The sequence below is a fragment of the Excalfactoria chinensis genome, chromosome 1, assembly GCF_039878825.1.
Source record: "Excalfactoria chinensis isolate bCotChi1 chromosome 1, bCotChi1.hap2, whole genome shotgun sequence".
Classification (NCBI taxonomy): Eukaryota; Metazoa; Chordata; class Aves; order Galliformes; family Phasianidae; genus Excalfactoria; species Excalfactoria chinensis.
Window position 1 is genome coordinate 25,327,439 of NC_092825.1, and position 20,616 is coordinate 25,348,054.

At 44.2% G+C, this 20,616-nt stretch overlaps 1 protein-coding gene across 3 annotated transcripts in view; it reads right to left on the reverse strand.

Moving 5' to 3' along the window:
- Window positions 1–19,808: 19,808 nt before the first annotated feature.
- The window catches only part of ZNF277 (zinc finger protein 277), a 45,239-nt gene continuing 44,431 nt past the window's right edge, over window positions 19,809–20,616 (reverse strand). For all 3 annotated transcript variants that reach the window (XM_072344383.1, XM_072344363.1, XM_072344372.1), the window contains one exon: window positions 19,809–20,139. In XM_072344383.1, coding sequence (XP_072200484.1) covers window positions 19,947–20,139 — 193 coding nt within the window. In that variant the 3' untranslated portion in view covers window positions 19,809–19,946. The remainder of the gene's footprint in view (window positions 20,140–20,616) is intronic.

A 20,616-nucleotide genomic window follows, 5' to 3' on the forward strand; every position in this document is an offset into this window, starting at 1 on the left:
AAATGTGACGCTGTCCCCAGTTTAATATCTTCTTCTCAAGCGCGTGTTGCCATTCTTTTCTAAATGAATTTGGATTGCACTTAAGAGTGGGCAGATGGAGAAAGGGCTTTTTTTGTAGAGCCACTTAAAGTCAACACTCTTTACCTGTTCAGTTTGAACCCTCGCTGTAACAATTACCCGCAGCGTGTTTGCATGGCTGCAAAGCCTCAACAAGCAGCCGGGAGCCTCCAGATGAATTGTACGCATGCTGGCTACAAAGCGCATTTAAAGGGATCTCTTATAAATAGTTAATACAGTGTAAATGGAGTATAAAAAGTAAGGATTGCTGAGCATGAAAGAGAATATTGTCTTACCTCTGCACACCACTGCAGTCAGCCCAAATGCTTTCCCATTTCAGTCTTGCAGTTTGACTAATAAGGCTGTCTGAAAATTAGAGGAGCTACCAGCCCGTATTATTTCCATTACAGCGTGCTATGGACTGGGGACTCTGGCTGCTGTGTGATGGCCCAGGTCCACTGCAAAGCACACAGGAGCTGTAGGCAATGGTATTCTGTGAGCTTCTCACCCAGCTGTACAATGGGGCTTGGCTACAAAGGCTTTGAAGCAAGAAGAGATTGTTCTGTGTGGTTTTACCTGTGTGTGGGCTGTGCACAGGTTGTACTGTGGGTCAGCCCTGCCCTTGCTCAGCCCACTCATCACATCTGTAGAGGGGCCTGGGGAGCCAGGGCTGCTGCTGGGGCGCTCCTGTGCAGACACCACAGCCATCAAGGTGAGCTGCAGTAGCAGTGCTGAACAAACAGGATTTGGTCCCAGGTCTACAGCTTTAGTGCTGGATTAGGTAGTAGCCACAATCATGGAGTCTTCTGTGTTGGAAGGGATCCTTAAAGCTCATGTAGCACAACTCTTCTGCCATGAGCAGCTCAGTGACGTTGCCCAGGGCCCTGTCCAGCTTGACTTTGAGTGTCTCCAAGGATGAGGAACCCACCGTCTCTCTGGGCAACCTGTTCCAGTGCCTCACCTTCCTTACCATAAAAAAACTTCCTCTTCACATCCAATCTAAATCTCCCCTCTTTAAGTCTGAAACCATTTCCCCTTGTCCTGGCAATTTCCCCTTCTTCTATCGATGCATCTCCTTTGTGTGGGGTCAGTCCTGGTTAAATGTGTGCTCATAGATACAGATGCAGCTGTTGCTATTTTAAAGCAGCCACAAGGTACACACCTGTCCACAGATACTGACTTAATAATTAGGCTATGCAAAGAAGATACTATTAAAGACCTCTTATCATAGAAGACAAATGGGGGTACCTAACAGTGATAGCAGATATTTACTTACAAATAACATTATCCCCCCCAAAACGGTTTTACTCTGTTTCCTTCCTGTGTTGATTGTGACAGTATTTCCTATTGTGCAGAAGACAAGCACAAGGAAGTGAGATTTCAGTTCTTCAGACAGGAGGTCATCCCCAAGGAGAAACTGCCTTTATTTGTGCAACCTGGCTTCCTTTTCTCCACCAGCTTATCTCCAGCTGCCTGTTTGTCCAGTTGCTGTGCACAGCCTGAAGCAGAAAGAAGCCTTATGGAAGAGGTACCGCTGCCTTCCTCCATATCTCATGGGGGTCACAGAGCGATTCTACCATTTCAGTGCAGTACAATCAGGGGAAAAACAAAACAAACCTAAGCAAAAACAACCCACCCCAGATCCCACCGTAGGACTAAAAAAGGGAAACAAAAGGATTTTATATAAAAAAAAAACATTAGGTGCTGCAGTGCTTTTATTGTTAGGGAGTTTGTTCATTGAAGTTGACTGTGGGTAGTGCAGGTTGAAATAGGAGCAGTGGTGAGGGACAGCAGTGAGCATCAGCCAGACAGAAACTGAGGCAGAGGAGTGTGGGGGGGCGGGGCTGAAGTCTATAGGAAACATCACCTGTGTGCTGTTCTGACACCCAAAACAAAACAAAGAGGGAGAACAAAGCCGAGCAAAGCTCCTGTCTCACATCTGCCTGCTGAGAGAACCCCCCAGACTGAGCAGAGAAACCAGCCCAGAGGGTGGGCAAAGCTGCTGTGGTTCTGAGACCTGGGCTGCTGTGGGATCCCAGGGCACCTTTGATGCTGAGGGAGTATTTAATTGGGGGAGATTGTCAGAGCACAAAGGCAGGATTAAAGGGCTCTGACAGCCTTGTGGAAGTCTTTGCACTCTTCCTAAAAAGTATCTTTCCTTTCATCTTCACAATTGTCAAACCACCCCTTCAAAAGGTGCAGCAGTGGAGCAGGAGTGGATTAAAATGCTACTTAAAGCCCTTTCTGTTTTCTCTTAATTTGGTGCTTAATTTCTGTCTTTTCCGGGCACATCCAGGTTATATTTGATTCTTTTGTTCCCCAAAAAAATACATATAAAATCACCCTCCAAAAATAGCAAGGCTGGTATTTTATTGTTATTATTTAAGCAGAAAGAGCTGCAGCATTCAGCAATGAGAAATAGGATGATTGAATGAAAATCATCCTCACAGAACACCCTGATTTGGAAGGAACCCATGAGGATCACTGAGTCCAACTCCTGGTTCCACACAGAAGTACCCAAAAGTCAGACCATATCTCTGAGAGTGTTGTCCAAACCCTTCCTGAGCTGCAGGCATTACAGCTCACAACCTGCACCCCTTGCCTTTGCCACAGTGCTGAAGCATTCATGCCTTCGCAGAGTCCACTTTCCTGGTTAGCAGGAGTGGCCAGGAGACCCCTGGTGTTCTGTTCAGCACATACCCATGTGTACCCCCACATGGAAGCCTGTGCACTGCAGCTTACTCACATCATATTCCATGCACGGTGCTCAGCCTGTGGCTGTAGCCCAGCGGCCCTGCAGGGAGCTGCTGCATCGACTTCTGCACAAGCAGCACCTGCAGCACTGAAATCTCCAGGCTGGAGATCTCCTCTCGAAAGCTATTTACATTGGAAACAAAATCCACACAACCAAAACGAGTTACCACAATAGAAGGATGGCTTTCCTGTGTGATTCACTTCTGGCACGTGTGCTCTTCTGGAGATGACCTGGCTATGACTCGTGCAGCACACTGGTTACACTGGTTCAGGTGACAGTGGTTTAAAAGGAGAGTCGGATATTTTCTTTCTCTGTAAGGTTTCTCCAGCAGGCTGCCCTACTCTGTGTAATGTTTGCAGCAGAGAGGTAACCATCTCTCAGCTGGTACTGTGTGCACTGCCCACAGCTGTGAAATGGTGCTGCAGGTTGAGTCAGCGACCTGACCACTGGAGAAGAATTCAAATACCTTATTTGCACAAAGAAATCAGAGTGCCCAGAAGGGCAGGGCAGCCTGGAGACAGACAGAAGGATGCTGATGCTGACCATTTTTGTATGAGTTCACTGAAAGGGAGAACTATCTGAAACAGCCTCCAAAGACAGGCAGCCATGTGCCACACCAGGCAGCAGCACACTGCCTTCAGAATCCAGCTCCAAAGCTCCGAGCTGAGAACCTGCTTCTCCCTGCCACAGCCTGAGGGAAATACACCTCAACACAGAGTGTCTGAGTCCTGGCATTGCAATCTGCTTGTATTAGGACACGAACAGTCGTGACCCTCACAGACCCAAACTGAAAGCTGATATTTATGTCTTTTCTGTCTGCCTAGTTTTAAAAGTGGGGCTTTGCTTACCCTGACCCTGCAGGGTATTGCTGCCCGGGCTCCTGGGGCACTGCCTCTGCTGTGGCCATGGAAGCACATCATCCAACCTCGTCCCCACAGAGCTCTCCTGTGTTTCAGAGAAGTTCTGGGCTGTATGCAGATCAGCAGTTGGCTCTTCTGCCCATCTTGCAGCACTAACCAGAGAATCCTTGACAGGTTTTCACTCCACCAGAGGCACCCCTTGCTGCTTCACAGAGCTTCTCACAAACTCTATAGCACTCGGCTTCTCTGCTGAGACAGCTGACTAGCCCGGGCCCAGAGGTCCTACAGAGACAAGTCTGCTTTGACACCAACTTAATTTTCCATAGGATATTTCATCTTTTTCTTGTGAAGTCCCTTTCTTTCCTCAATAGAAATAGCATTTCAGTGCTTAGAACAGTTCCTGGCTCCTAGCTGGAACACCGACTGGCCCGTGAATGGCTACTTTAAGCATTTTCTGTAATGGGCAGCAAGTGGAGTTTTCAACTGCCAGTTTTTTCTTTGTTGTCATTTATTGAATTCCAACTTTAAGCCAATAAGAGGAAAGCAAAATGGATCTGACCGACCCCAACTAATTTGTTACATCTTTCATTTTGCTTCATGCAAGCAAAGCAATTTCTCTAACATTGCTTTTGCCATAAAAGGGAACCGCCATCTTGCACCCAGTCCTTCTGCCGTGCTGGTGAGGAGATGCATGCAGGGAATAGCACACAAGCTCACTATGAAGTATTCTATAAAATACAGTATGATGAAATGAACATGACTGTATCTGCTCCTTGAGCTCTCTGACAAGAATCCGTTCTGAGCTGCAGTTTTGCTGCAGTGATGCAGCTGTCTCTGGGATTGCCAGGCTCCTCAAGGGTGGATTTGGGGAGTTAAGTGATGAGTGTAAGCACTGGCAAGGCAGATGCTCAGCTATTGGATGATATTTCGCTTAGGTTCTCAGCGCTTGATTCCCATCTGAAGGTCTAAAAATTCCCTGATTCACACGGAGTTTACACCACACCTGGGAACAGATAAGGGTTCTGTCAGCAGATGGCTGTGGCACATCGGGCAGCTCTCCCAAGAGAGCTGACAGCTGGGCAATGGGGTGCATGGCACTTGCAGGATCTTCCTGTGCAGCTTTTAACTTCTATAAACGTGCTACAAAATGCATATTCACCCCAAAGAAGTGCACCCATCTCCTTCTCTTGAAGGCACGTGGTCTTATTTACACATCCTGGTGCCACAGCTCCCTCCAAATGGAGCAAGTAAGTCACACACACAAAAAAAGAGTAATTGTTGTTCCAGAAAGTAATGTTCCCACCTCTGACTCTAATGCAGTCCATTGATTGCACCTTAAAAGCACAGGAAGGTCTGCTATCTGAAGCACAACTGGGCAAAGATGGGCTGTGAACTATAGCTGTACATCGCCACACTTTTCCAGCAGCCACGCTTCTCAACCGATCGATATTTTAGATTCAAGCTTCTGTAGCTACCTGCAGAGAACCTAATTTAGATCTATGTCTTTCAGCCAGCTCGGCAAGGGTTTCAGTGGTTTGTTAGGCACTCTCAAGCTGGGATCCTATTACTTTAAGTTTTCTTTCGAAAAGAAAAGCCTCTCCATTTTTTTTTTTTTTTTAAAGGAAATTATGTTCCGATTGCTACATACGTTTCTGAGCAATTTCCTTCCCCCACAAAAGCAGGTGATTCCCTAATAATACCACTAACACTCAGACAAACTGGGAGCTGGCAAACCCACTGCTACCAGCAGTGACTTGGGCTGCTGAGGTTTGAATATGCAGGGAGCCCTAAGGAAAGGGAGCCAGAGGCCAGGACTCTGGGTGCTGAAGCTTTTTTCTGATGCTCCCATGGCTCTGCTTCCCTGTGAAGCAAGAACACAGTGTTCAAAGGAAAAAAAGAACCTTCAAAAGAGGCAGAGGTAGTCAGTGAACCCAAACCTGAAAGGAAAACATCACAGAAAAGGAAAAGCTGGCACAGAGCCTGTTTCCAACAGAATGATTTCACAAAGAGGCATCCAGGCTGCCCCTTGCCTCACTTGTTTTCTCGGTTTGCTTCTGGGCTCGTACAGCCTGATTTGCAAAAGAACAGTGTGCAAAAGTCTGTGTGGTGCACCTAACTTGCATGCCCCATCTCTGGAAATGCCAAACTTTCAGGGTACTCGCAGTAATTAAGCATTTAATTGAGTCCGACTGACTCTGACTTTCTAGTGCAGCCCTGGGCAGACGCCAAAGTATTTTTTTGCATCTGCGTATTAAAGGCCATGCCTCCAACCACAGCAAGATGGTCACTGGGACCGGAGTGTGAGTGAGTTTTAGCAAGGACTTGGCAAGTTAAATCTCAGCTTCTGCCTCCTTGCTGGTAGGTAGTGAAAGCAGAGGGCCCGTTTCTGAAAGGCACTTGGCATGTCAGCCTGCAGTGTACAGAAATCTCAAGCGAGGGTGTTTTGTTGGCACAGATTGTAGCAGACCTTGCCTTGTCCTCCCACCCAACACAGTAATCTCTCCAGCTGCCCATCCAATGAGAATATGCAAGGTCTTTGTAATACCCAGACCAAAGGGAAAAATGGGCACAGCTCGAGGACTGTCTACAAGGCACAGTGCAGTTGCATGAAGCTCTTACTTGGAGGTAGCTTGGGGCTTCTCTGCAGAACTGCCCATGCCAGAGCCATGTACCCTCATTAGTTTTCAGCCTGAAAGGTTTCCAGTTTAAACTCAGACGAGACCTGGGGCAAGTCAGAGAAAATATTTGTCTAAAAAGAGCCAAAAATACAGCCATGTTTTCACAGCTCCTCTAGCAGAATTCATTCAGTTACTGGAAAGTAGCAAAGACTCTCTACACAGATGATTAGAGTTACATACATGAGCCCGTGAGTTTCACTGAAGTCAAAATTGCTGAGAGATGATAAGAAATGTTTCTTCATTCCTACTGGGTAACTAGGGGTTGCATTCAAATTCCTTTGCTCCTGTTGGGCAATGTCTCTGTTTGGAAAAGCAAGATATTAATCAGCATCCAGTTAGTAACAAAGGCAGCACAAGGTCCCCTGTGAATGCAAATGAATGCATGTTGGAGATAGGGAAAGGTTTTCAGTATAATATCCTAAAACCATTTTCTGCAATCAGATACATAATAAGCAAAACCAGCATGCAGGTTCCACACAATCCTGACAGGTTCACAGAAGAAGGAAGGCTTAGACTCTGGTCGGATAGTGCACAGTATCTTTCTCTGCTGCACAAACGTAGTTACCATATGCATATGGCATATGTTGCTTTACTGCCACTGTAATTGAGCGTTTTAGCATATTTAACTCAAAGACCTAAAATTGCTGAAAAACACTTCTCATCTTCACACAGTGAACACAACAGGTTCTCAGCTCAGGTTCATCCAGGTGTTTGTGCAGGAAATTTGGGGGAAAATAGTGCCAATCTCCTTATTTTACTAACAGGCTTAGCATGTACCTAAATGACTGCCAGGCAGTTCTGAAGAACAGCTTTCCACACAAGGGCATAGCTTTGCACTAGATTTTTTAGCCAGTGTTAAGGCTCTGGTGTGTAGCAGCTGGGCCTTCTCATTATGATCATACTGTCCTTCAAGTTCATGCTCTAGGTGAGTCCAACAACTTCTGTAAACATAATAGCACAGTATTGGTCTATCCTGGAAAGCATGAGAAGACATAAATGGAACACGTTAGAAGGGTAAAGGTGTGGTTTAAGGGAAAACAAAGCACGTATCATTTAAGTCATGCAGAGGATGTGGTTTAGCGTGTCGCAGAGCTTGCAAGATGCACTCCAGCAGCAGTAAGCAAAAGCAAATTGTAATTCCATGAAGCTGATAATCTGTAAAATTACTATTAAAGAAATGAATTTAACTCTTAAAGAAATGAATGAAGCACAGTGTGACTCTCAGACCTCAAAGGTGCCTGCAACTCCTTCTTTGTTCCCTTCAGTGACCAGAAAACTTGAACTTTTCCTTATCGTGGAAGAGATGTACTGATGGGATTACCCATACATTCTCATACAGGCCACATATGCTAGCTGGAAGAGTGCGCAGAGTAGAGAAACAGTTGAGCCCAATTATAAATTAATGATAACTGAGCATGAAGTATGAGAGAATGCACTTACCCCATGCTTGAAAGAAGGAGCTGGGAACTAATATTATCCTTCATTTCTTATGTTATGCCAGAACCTAAGTCAAGTCAGAAAAGGTACTCGCGGTAATTTGGCACTCCACAAATACAAATGGGTATATTCCTGATTCTCAGGATCTAAACAGGATAAAGATGTGACAGGAAGAGCAGAGGGAAGCAGTAGTAAGACTGTAATAACGTTGTCTGTATTGCCTAATGCAACATCAAGACTTCCAAATATTTTTTAATGAGAATCTACTGAATCATTAAACAGTCTGTCTGTTTGCTCTCTAGCCAAAGAAAATAACCTATAAAACAAGGACATAGGAATCAACTGCAAACGGGGTGTCCACCTCGTTTGTAACATCTCCACCTGCCTTGTATCTTCCTGCAGCCGCAACAGGAAATGGGTGCAATTGCTGGTCACACCTGCGTGGCACTTCTGGGTGCTGGGCTCCACAGAGCCTGTCCCTTCCTTAAAGACATGACCTCCTTGGCAGAACCCTACAGCACATCAGGAGCTAAGAACACCAATGTGGAGTCATGGGGTGCTTGCAGAAAAGGCAAAAAAAGAGTGAGATACATTCATTGAGAAGAATGAGTGTTTCTCACGTAGAGAAGAACTTTTCATATCTTAACGTTTCTTGGTTAATTTATCCCTTAATATAATAGTTGTATATATGTCAAGTTGTACATATGAAAAACCTGGTTTGGATGGAATTTGAATTCAAAGAGGCATCTGAACACCATTTGTACAGGAAGACTTATAGGAAAAATACCAATAGAGATACAGCACTTTTTGAGCACCAAAAAAAAACTTGCTCTGAAAGAGAACACCTTCATCAGGAAGGAAGGTAAATCCTATTGCTGGATGGAGTCATTGTCCTGAACCAGGTCTCCAGCTTAGCATTCTTCCATAAATCAGCATGCAAAGACATGAGTGCTACTCTATAACATTCTTCAACTGCTTTTGCCTTTCTTCCAGCAGTGTTACTCAAGGTGACTTACAGGTATGCTCTCTTTTTTTTTCTCCCACCACTTCATTCACACAAAAAACTCAAGTGCTAACATGGCAGTTAATGGCGGCAAGCTTTGCAGGCTGGAATCAACCGCTTTTCTAATGAAAATGCACAGACGTTGTGACAAAAATTTCAATTCCCTTATCTTTAAGCAGCCCTGTGAGTGCGAGGCAGAACAGAAATGCAGCTGCTCTGCCTTGCATGCTCTTCTTAGATCGCATGACCTGCATTGAATTGCATTACAGTAAAGTAAGTTGGAGAGAGATTAGATTGTATGTCTTGCATCCTCACAAAAACACGATGAGCACTTCACGAGGCTTTTGAAGGAAGAACTAGCAGGAGTTAAAAGCACATGTGCTTGACTTAAAGAAAAAATACAAGCATTCGTTACAAGCCCTCTTAAAACCTCAAACTAACACATTGAATATTGGAAAAGAGACAGGGTCAGAGAGGTGATAATTTATTCCCTTGAAAATTATTCCTGAGTACAAACACAGCTGACATGCCATGTGTGATCAGCTGGGGCAGGATGGCACTGGGAGGGGCAATGGGAGCGCTGAGGAGTGCAGAGACGATGTGTCATAGAGTGATTGCAGCCCCCGTTGCCCTGTGCCACCCTGTTGGAGGGGTGGAAGAGGGTGGGGGTGGGAAAGGTGTTTCTAGTTTGTTTGAGTTTCTCACTGCTCCATCCTGTTAGCAGTCAGCAATAAATTACAGTCATTTCCCTGTGCTGAGTCTCTTTTGCCCGTTATGTCCTTTCTCATCCCTTTTCCTTTGTATGCCCCCCTGTGTTTCAAGGAGAGGAGTGGTGCCGTGGTGTGCTGAGTTCAGCTGTGTCAGTACGCAGTCACCATGTGGACACAGGGGTCCTTCTGTATTTCTACACTCTTGAGGTTGCCACATTTTGGTCTTTCCATGTCAACGGTAGCATTTTTGTCTGCCATCACAGCTGGAACTGTGTTTACTTTCTTCTTCTTGAAGGACGCAGATTCATTTTGACTCTCCCTAAAGATCAGCGAGAATGAACTTGTGGAATTATTCGATGTTTTGAGAGAGCAGGTCGATGTTTGTAGCAATTCTACGGACTCCAGCACATTAAGTGGCTAATTTCAGGAGTCTTGTGCGCTAAGCAATGTGTGCTGCCAAAGCTTCACCTCTGATATCTTTGCGGGAGCCGTGTGGCACAGCGTGTTGAATAAGCAGTTGTTTCTACGTTTCTCCACGTGTGCTAAATGAGAGTAATGGACGCAGAGCCTGAAGCAGTCAGCTTCCAAATGTAAGGCAGTTTGCAATCTGTCACAAGAGACAAAACCAATTTCAAGCAGGAACAGAAACACTGTGTAGGAAAAGACAGGAGAGACTTCTGCAGTTTGTTAATGGAATGATGGCAGTTGTTAAGGCACGTGTGTGTGCCTTTTAGTTTCCTAGCAGTTATCTGCAGGGCTCTGGGGAGTTAGGCAGCACCGACACGTGGGTGCTGCCTCCAGCACCAGGCCTGGGCCCTGTCCTGGCTTACGACAACAGTCACTGTGGGCACAGCAGGCTCTCTGCCAGCTCCATGCACATCCAGGGACTGCTGGTGCTTTAGAAGCCTCTGCAAAAGCAGCTCAGGTACAGTGTGCCTGCATGAGTGCAGGCTGCAGATGTGTCTGCTAGGAGAGGCATGGAGCCCACAGGAGGATGGCTTCGTCTGCTTCTAAATTACAGAAGGATATTCTCCGTTTTCTTTCATGCTGTGAGCAGAATTGGCATTGGAAGGCCCAGCTGGTGCGACTGCACAGGGAGTGGGGATCTGATCCGGTGTCTTCCTGAGCCTAAAATGGCTTTGAGTTGTAGTTGTAGCCTGTGCTAGTTCTTGCCCTCAAGGGAAAGAATGGCTTAAGGACTGCAGGCCTTGTCAGTGTGCCGTCTACCTGCAATCCCTGCTGCGATCTGCTGAGGCAGGGACAAAGGCTCAAAGGTTCACGTTCAGCTGCAAAGTGGAGGAGGGTGGATATAAATAAACGCTCATGTAAGGAGCCAGGAGGTTGTCTCACCGTGGGGGCCCTCCTCAGACAACAGGGAGGCTGTAACCTCCAAGCTCCGTGGGGACAGGACAGGCAGCCACCGGTTGGCTGCAGGGGAGCTCGAGCCCTTCCCTTTCTCACTGCCTTTGCAGCCCTTATGGCTGCTCTGTGGCAGAAAAATCAGTGCTGCTCACCAGAAAGATGAACTGCAGCATGACTTACTGCTGTACTGGTTGCTGCAGTCAGCAACAGGAAAATGCTACGAGGCATGGCTTAGTATGCCCTAGGTGCTACGAAATACGGTTTAGTAGCTTAGAGGATAGTAATGGTGATAGGAGGACGGTTGGACTAGATGATCTTATAGGTCCTTTCCAACCTCGTGATTCTATGATTCTAATTTGGTGTTTGCATTGGTCAGCTGCCCGTTCTGGCAACTCCCATTGAGATCAGAGGGACCCTGGCAACCTATAGGAAGTTTGAGACATCAGGGCTCAAATTGCGGGTCAGGGCAGAAGGCAAGTCTCTTGGAAAGATTCACCAGGCTCTGAAGTTCTACCTTTGTTGTTCTATTTCTTGGTGTTTGAGTGTAATCAAGTTACATCCCCTTTGTAAATATGCCTTGTAATAATTCCTGTGTGCTGAGTATTCCCAGTATGGCTCCCGTTCCTGACACATTAAGCTTAATAACAGGAAATAAATATAAAGATGCATTTATTGTAAGGATTTTTGGTTATTCAGTGGCAGAGGTGTGTATTTGCACATCTCTGATATTAGAGGAAATCCTGCATCTCAAGCTGCAGCACCATTACATGCTTTCAGCTTCCTGGCTCTAAGAAATGGAAAATAAATACAGCATTTTTCATATTAAACCAAAAAAGAAAAAGGCAAAAATAAAGTAAATTTTAAAACATTAATAAAGCAAAGTAATGGAATGAAAGGACCTAAAAATGAGATTTATTGGATGGCTGCCTCATCATGAGTCTGTGCTCAGACTGATTCAATTGCTGCCTAAGTTCAGGAGGGGCAAAGAGTTAAATGTGTTATAAGACAGAAGGGCAGACTGTGACCTCTCCAAACACGTGGGCAAAAAGATGACACCTTTTGGATGGGTTATAACCTTTTCATGGGTAGACGTGGAAACACTGTACATAAAAAGAAGAAATATTAATTGGTTCCTTGGAAACAGAAACATAATCCAGATTTCCTTTCCTGTTCCGTAGCCACCAGGACATCAGCTCACAGCTTGCACAACAGATGACACCAGTCATCTGCTTACACTGTGTTCGAATGCTGCTATGCCCAATAGATGAGAACATAAATTATCAGTATTGATTTCCAAAAGCCACTTTGCAAGATCCCATAACAACCGCGTTTTACTTGGATCATCCCACATGCACACAGAAAATGTGTTGTTGCTTCTTCCTTCATGCCCAGCATACGCAGACCATGTGTGACAGGACTTACAAGCTTCCACTGCCTTTGCTAAGTCCTAAATCTGCTGGGAGACGTCCTGCAAGAGTGCTTATCTCTGTTAAATCCTTAAATAATGGGTGAAATAATCTTTGGTCTGGCTTTCAGATGCTATCCTGGTGCTGTAGTCAGTTATGGGGCTTCACTGGCAGCTGCTGCTGCCCCTTAGATGGCAGATTGATGTTCTTGGCTTTCTCAGCTCTATTTGTGGCCAGTGTTGCCCTGGTATTTTCCGCTTAATATTTTTATTCTCACAGAAGGTGCTTGGCTGGACTCATAACCGTCTTGCTTATTTTTTTTTCCCTCCTAGCCAGTGCTGTCACTCTGGAGGTCAGTGCAAGTTTCCACTTTGTGTTCCGAGAGATCCCCGGTGCCTCCTGTGATTTCTCCACAGCTTATTATCCAATTGCATTTTTCATTTTAGGCTTATTTTTAAGGTAGCACCTGGGGCATAATTTTTATGGATTCCAATCTCTTAGACCCACAGCCCTCCATTTTTTTTTTCAGATCAGCTTTCAGCAGCTGCTACCATCTTATTGAGCTTCGCCATCCCAAGGGAGGAGGACCAGAGCCAGAGCGTTCCCTGCGCTTGCCAGGTAGAGCTGGGTGAGGGGCAGGAGGCGGTGGGGGGAAATGGGAGGGGTGGTGGCAAGGGGAGAGATGGGGGGTGGAACACTGGGAACAAAGACGTCAGAGTGTTCGCCTGTACTATTCGTAATCAGCACAAAGCCGGAAAGAAATCTAATAGATAAGCACTGTTGAATGCTAAGGAATCCTTTTTTCAGATGGAAAATACAGAATAGCAGGAGATTCTTCCTCTGTAAGGTGTCAACATTCATCTTCGACATCGTTTGGAATCCTATCTAACTGATTTTAAAGCAGTTATTAGAGGGCAATCAAACATTTTCCTGTTGGCACCAGAACCCAGTAGGAAGCAGCAGGAATCCACCTCTTTCATATCTAAAGGTCGCCAGTCACTGAGGGCAGTGGGCTGGCACCTGTGGGGCAGTGATCCCTGTTGTTACCCTGCAGCAGACCCCAGCCTCCTGCTGAAGGCTTGATGGCTGCTGCCACGTACCCCTGAGTCCCCAGACCTCACTTAAGGGTAACTGAGGGACAGCCTTGGGTGTAAGAACTCATCTGGCTTAAATGTCCAGGGATTTTGAGGGCCCTTTTATTAAGCATTTTTTTGCTGGATTCCCATTGTTTTCCATTAAATAAAAAAAGAAATCAAGGATCTGACATTAAGATTCATTAAGATTTTTTTCATACGCTACATCTACAGAAGTGGTATGATAAAAGTGATATATGCTATATACTATGATATATGTAAGTGATCTGTTGTTTCACAGCTCGCTTATCCAAAATGTGGCCCGTTTGTCTGGCTGGCTCAGAGCGAGTCAGAAGGCTCAAGCATCTGACCAAGAAAAGAATACAGATGAAGGCATTAATACGGTACATTTGAGAGGAGATTCTATCTGTTATCAGCTGTAATGAAGAGAAAACGTTCCCTCTTACTTAGAAAATTTCCTATCTAGAAGCAAAGGTAAGGTACATAAAATACCACGAGCTTAAGGGAATCCTTAGAAATCTTTTTTAAATATCTCAAATGCACATACTTTATAATGAGAATATAAAACCCGTGCTTGGAGAATTCTCAGGGAGCTACAACTTCAAATGGACACTGTTTGCAAAGCAAAGTAACAATTAAGTGAGTGAAAGGATTCACAACGTTTTTAACTTTGTTATTTCTTTTAACTTCAGGAAATCCACTGGTTTATATATTTGAAGACTTGGAGGAGGCTCTCACGAGCATCTTCTCTCAGTCAGTGTGGAACACGGCCATTCTGTGTTCTCCAATGGCTTTCTTTCCTTACTTTGTGTGCAGCTTGGGAGATCTGCAATGTGAAGCTCAGAGGGTCATCTTCTGAATGTTATTTCTCTGCTTATAAACCTCAAGCAATGGCAGGTGAGACAAATTCTTAAAGCTTATGGGAATATCCCCCTAATGTCAAGTTTCTTAGTGAATGAATGGCTTTTCTGCTGGCAGTCTAATCACCTGATAAGCAAAGTGTTTTAATTACCACAACCTGACCAATACGTATTAGCTGCATGGATACATTGTAGTCCTGTCTGATATCTGCCATTTTTATCCGGTATCTATTATTGCACAACCATCATCTTGCTGGTTAGGAAACTGAGACGCAGGGAAGAAACATTAGTCAAGGGATGCATGGAAAGTTGTTGACTATAGGCATACACAAGGCCAACACTGCCACATGTTCACAAGCCTTCTTCACAAAGCTAAGCCCTGTCTGTGATTACACCACGCAGCATAAGCAGCTATTAAAGTGGACCAAGTATCTGTGAAGACTCACAGCACTGTATCTGTATGTGGTACTCACACAGATGTGCATCAGAAAGTAGCAAACCAGGCACAACACAACTGGAAGGTTAAAGCTAAAACCACTTCAAGGTTAAAGCAACTCAACTCTGCATATACATAGCCGGCAATTCGCAAAGATAGCCTTGCTAATGAGGAATCAGTTCTTCCTGCATTATGTATTTCTATATTGTTCTAATATTTCCAGAGAGCGAGGCAATGAAAAACATGTCTCCTGACATTCATTAGAGCCATGGCTTAAGGTGATGCCAGAAATCTGCCTGTAATTGTTCTGATGGATTTCATTACATCCTGGTGTGACCCGACACAAAAACGCATTGCACAGCTGCCTCAAAGTCCAACATTTTGAAGCATTTTTTGAGCCTAAAGAAACACGTGTGTGGTTTACTCATGTTCAGGAGCTCCACATAACACCAAAGAGCTGCCTCTGTTGCTTTCCAAGCACCTCGTGGTGCCAAAAGGAAGGTGGAGGGGTTCAGGCATCTCATGTGCGTAACTATACTGGCATGGGTACCTGCAGGTGAGAGGTTGCAGGAGTGCTAAGAGTGTGTGGGCACAGTGGAACATCAAGTGCCGATAAAGAACAGTATCTTTTTACTTCGTTTGATGGCCCTTGCACTTCCTTTGCAATATAGTCAGAGAAACTATTTGTAAAAACAACTACTGGCCCATGGATTTAAAAATAATAGAAATGACTAATATCTGGCACAGGTTTCACACCTAGCAGCAAATCCTGCAATGTGGATTCACACCTAAGTCCTTGTGGTGTTCTGTCTTCCTGTTTGATGCTGATGCTGAAGCTACGAGCTGCCAGCCCAGGGATTGCACCTCACTGGGGTCTTTCCAGGCTCAGTTTTTGCAGGGCTACAAGCTCTATCCTTTGCAAAGGCACCAGAGAGAAGATGTGCCATTTAAAGTGTTATCTACTGCATTCTTCTGCGATGAGTTGGTGCAAAGACTGCTGTAATTTATACTGAGAGTCAGGTTAAATTAATCACCACAAACCATAGGCTTTTTTTTTCCCTTTGGAATGTCATTACAATATCACTGCTCTGTAATAGTGTCTGCTGGCCTCAGTCTGGCTGAGCTCTGCATGCTAAGTGCTGGAAAAGGACAGAATGACAAGCACGTTACAACCTACCTGCAGAAAGTACCTCTTCCAGCTACTTTACTACCCCTGTTTAGTGTCTCCTCAACAGAGGACTGTAATTAAGATTCCACAGATCAGGAGATCACTTATAGAATGCACACATTGTGATGCTTTCACTCTTTCAGTTGTCCTCCTGTCCCCAAAACTGTTGTGAGAACAGAGGTGAAATGACTAATTTCAGACACGTGTCCAGTGTGGCTATCAAAGTATTCCCTTCCAGAAGGCAAATCATCTGATCAGTGTAGGGGTCCACCTTCGTGGTGAACACTGAAATAGTAGGATAGGAGTCAGCTCTGAATTAATGTAACTAAATGCAGAAGTCCAGATGTCAGATGTTACCTTGGTGCCTAGGATTCCATTACAGCTAATACAGTCTAAAAGAGGTATTTAGCTACCAGCCAGAGGCGCTGGATTTAGCTGCTCAGACTGTGGCATGGCTCAGTGCCATCTGAAATGCTCATATACAATGGACAGAGCTGACACAAACCTTTGAGAGTTCAGCATCCTTTAGGAGCAGCAGCTGGGGAGCAGGATATCTGCAAGTATCTCAGATGACTCCTAAGATGTCTGTGTGAGGAATGAAATAAAGTTCCAGGTGTTTACTGTAGAGAGAGCTGAATGACTCTCTAGGATCCATAGGCTACAATGATTTTTTCTAACAGAAGTCTAGGCATTAGGTTTGTATACAATCTACACGCTGCAGCTCCTTGGTCGCTGGATGGTCAACCAGGGGGGGAACTGTGTTCCAAAGAACATTTGTAGCAAGAAGTTGCTTTTGTTTCTATCTATCTAAATTAATACAGAAAAGACTGATATATTTTTGGTTGCAAGTATCCTAAATTTCTGTATTCTGCATATATAGAGAATTAATCGTGGATTCCACATATCAAACATAATTACAACTAATGGGTAACCTGGCAATTTGTAACCTATTATCTGTATCTTCACGAGCAAGAACTGGAGAAAAGAAGCTGTAAAGGCACGGTTGAGGCAGCTAAAAACTTCTCTGGACAACATAACCTCACTCACCAGTACTGATCTCTCCGGAATTCAGAGGCAGTGATGGATCTGAGAGATGACAGCAGCAGGGAGGCGTTGCAGTTTCGCACATGGCTTACCGGAGAGGCAGCTGAGAGCAGCCACTGACAGTTCTTTTGGAGCATGCCAGACAAATGGAACACAAGAACTGAAAACACTCGGTGTCTTAAATGAGAATCAGTGACCACTGACTCATTAAGAAAAATCAAGTCTGCACAGAACTGTCAGAATAAATAGTGTGTGGAAGAGTCACACAGACATAATGAAGGTGCTTGTAAAGTGAGCAGGAAAAATTACTTGTCACCAGGACACAAAGCTGTTTCCTCCCCTTCTGAACAAGATAAAGCAAAGAGATATGCATATGGAGTGAAGATCTAGGCTAAGAGGAAGTATTGTGTTAAGAAATGCGTATTGGAATTAAACTAGTGTAGCTTCTTCTCATACCAGCCAGCACCACCCATTCTCCTAATTTGACTGTACAAGGCCCATCTGCCAACCCCAACTTGGTTCATTGCATGGCTTATGGCGGAACTGTTCTTTTAATGCTTCTGTCACTGAAATTCAGGAATGAAACTTGTTGAGCTGAGGGACAGGTTAGACTTCCAAAAATACTTCTGTGTTATAAGTATGTATTTATTCATGTAATAGCTGAGTATCACTGTCTGCAATCTTAGCTGTGTCCTCTATTTAGTGGCAAGATTACTCCAGATTTAAAACAGACACCGATTTGGGTGTTGTTTTAGATAGAAGACAAGTGTCCTTTGGGAAAATTGTGGCCATCAAACAAGACAGTGTGCTCGAGCAAAACCCAATTAGAAACACCCTCATGCCAAGTGAAGATGCTGAATTTTTACTCTAGAAAATGTATCCTGATGTTCTGAACTTACTAAAGCACATTGCTGCTCACCGTGCATACTTGCATTACAAGGTCAGCTGTGATTCCTCATGTTCCCTGTTCCATGTTTGCAGTGAAATTACAGTGCTGCTCATTTCTTCATACGCACCTTTTCTTCTCTACTCAACCAACCCACGTTGTTTATAAAACATCTCTTGACATCCTTTCTTAATTCTACCCTGAAAAATCACAACGATCGGATTTGTGTTAGAAGCAGGGAAAGCGGCAGTTTCATATTGCTGATAGTCTTGATTTCACTTTGTAGGAACCCGAGTGACTCAGCACGACATTTCTCTTCATTAGGAAACATTTTGCAATTTCACTTTATGAAATATCAATCAAATTTTATCTTTCCCTTAATGTGCCCTTCTGAGATGGACGTGCCATAAAACACATCCAGGGGCGGCTGATTTACCCGCAGTTCCCTCATTGATTACACTGCTCAACACTCATATCATTAATGTAAACCCTACCAACTCTTTCTTCTACCTCAGCTGAGGATCTCATTATAAAACTGAAGTCAATTTCTAACGTAGGCAGAACAGGAGCTGCTTTGGAAGAAAACTATTTAAAGGAAAAAAATAAATAGTCAAGAGCAACAGCCAGTTACTACCCGACATGAACATAATTACACGAGGAACAAACTACAGCACATTTAAGACAGTCGGATGTTCCAGTTAAACCACCAGCCAACCAAACAAAAAAACCCTCCAAAACTGTTGAACCTGTTTAATCAAAGCCAATGCAGGTATGTGGCTACACCTGCTCCCTCCCTTTGTCTGTACTCTCAGCACCTGCTGATCCACTCCTATCTCATTTTGTCTTGACAGAGTGAGAAATCGCTTCCATGCCTGCTTGACTGTGCAGTTAGGAGGCCGCTCTGACTTTCTCAATACATTTTCAGCATCTTGTTGCTGTAATTTACCTTTGGAGCACCTGGGCCTAAGAGCAAATAAGAAAGGGGAGGCAAAAAGAAGCGCCAGTGAGTGATGAGTAATGCCAGGAGAATGCAAGTTCAATACAAGTTAAAAGAAACTGATCCAAATATATTGCAGTGTGAATGAGGCTAGATATAGAAGCTTACCAGAACACTCATAAAGATTCGAGCTTCAGTTCCTGCTCCTAGGGACTGCTATCTAATTCTTAATCACCATATAACGACAAATAATAACTCTTATTGACAGCAATCTATTTCAGGTAAAGGGAAGCATGTAAAAGCTATGGCTTTGAATCTTCTCAGGCAAGGAAGGGTACTGAGCTGAGACTCACACACATTGGACTAATGAAGAAAAAGGAATGTGTTACCAGCTGTGAAAGCAGTTATGCATTTTACAGGAAGCCAAACCTGAACTACTTTAAATAAAATCTCAGAGAGAATCATAGAATGGCCTGGCTTGAAAAGGACCACAATGATCATCCAGTTTCACCCCCCCCTGCTATGTGCAGGGTTGCCAACCACCAGACCAGGCTCCCCAGAGCCACATCCAGCCTGGCCTGGAATGCCTCCAGGGATGGGGCATCCACAGCCTCCTTGGGAAACCTGTTCCAGTGTGTCACCACCCTCTGAGTGAAAAACTTCCTCCTAATATCTAACATAAACCTCCCCTGTCTCAGTTTAAATCCATTCCCCTTGTCCTATCAAAATTTGAAGAGGAAAAATGGGAGGCAGAAATAGGTTTTGATCATCCTATGCTGTGAGCTATGCTATGAGCTGCTTTGCCCTATCAACACTGGCATGCTCCTGGACATGCTGAAGACCTTTTGTAACTTTTGTAACTTGGGGAACTTTTAAGCTCCATCTTAAAGTAAATACAGTCACTTTAATGAACAGCTGAAGTTCTTAAAGTAGAACTACTTTAGTAGTACTTTAGTAGTAGTGGCCTTAAAGTAGAACTCTGATTCTGTCAGATTCAGAAAGAAAAGAAGAAAAATCCTATTTGTGAATAATACCAGGAGTGTTCTAAGAACCAACCAGAAAACACAGCAGTTAATTTTAAAGCAAAGCTGTAAGTTAAAGGAAGATAAACCAAAAGAGTTTACATGTAGATTTTATTTGGTATTCCCATCCATGTAATATTAGCCCAGAGATAACATCTATACCATATTCCAGTGTTAGTGAAAGAACGTATTTTTTGTATTCCAGGAGAAACACTCAAAGATCATTCAAGGTCAACTTTTATCATGGCTGCTGTTCTCTTCACACAGTAGTTGGTTTAAAATGCTGCTCCGTTTGAGAGCTTTTAGACTGGATATATCTTCACTTACAACAGGGACAACTTCGCTTTGATCCTCAGGTATCAGATCTTCGCTGTCTGACAGTGTACAGAGGAGTGTATCATTTTCATAGGTAGGAAAATAATACCTGGAAACAACAAGGTGCGATAGAATAGAGTATTACTAGATAGTCACATATTCTGGTTCAAGTAGGCTGGACTTATTTTAGGAGATTAAATTAAAAAAGAAAAAAAGAAAAATGAGGAAATCTGGTTGTCTGCAATGAGTAAGCAGCATGCTCAACAAATCAGCACACACGTGTACCTTGGAAGTTATGCAGAAGAGACAGCAACAGACAAGCCTTCCCCCTGTCTCTTCCCCACACAGTCACGGCTGAAGCCACAGATCCAGTCTCACACCAAACACTGAATTGAGATTTCTTAAGTGCTATGTTACACTCTCTCTCCACTTGCTATGGAGGGAACCACAGGTAAAGAGCTACCTTGTTTTGATGCTCAGAGTTAGGTGGATACTATACATATATCTACAATAGATGTGCAAAACAAGGGGTTTGATTTGTTTCTAGAACTGTGTATCCACAGCATATCTCTACTATCAGTGACAT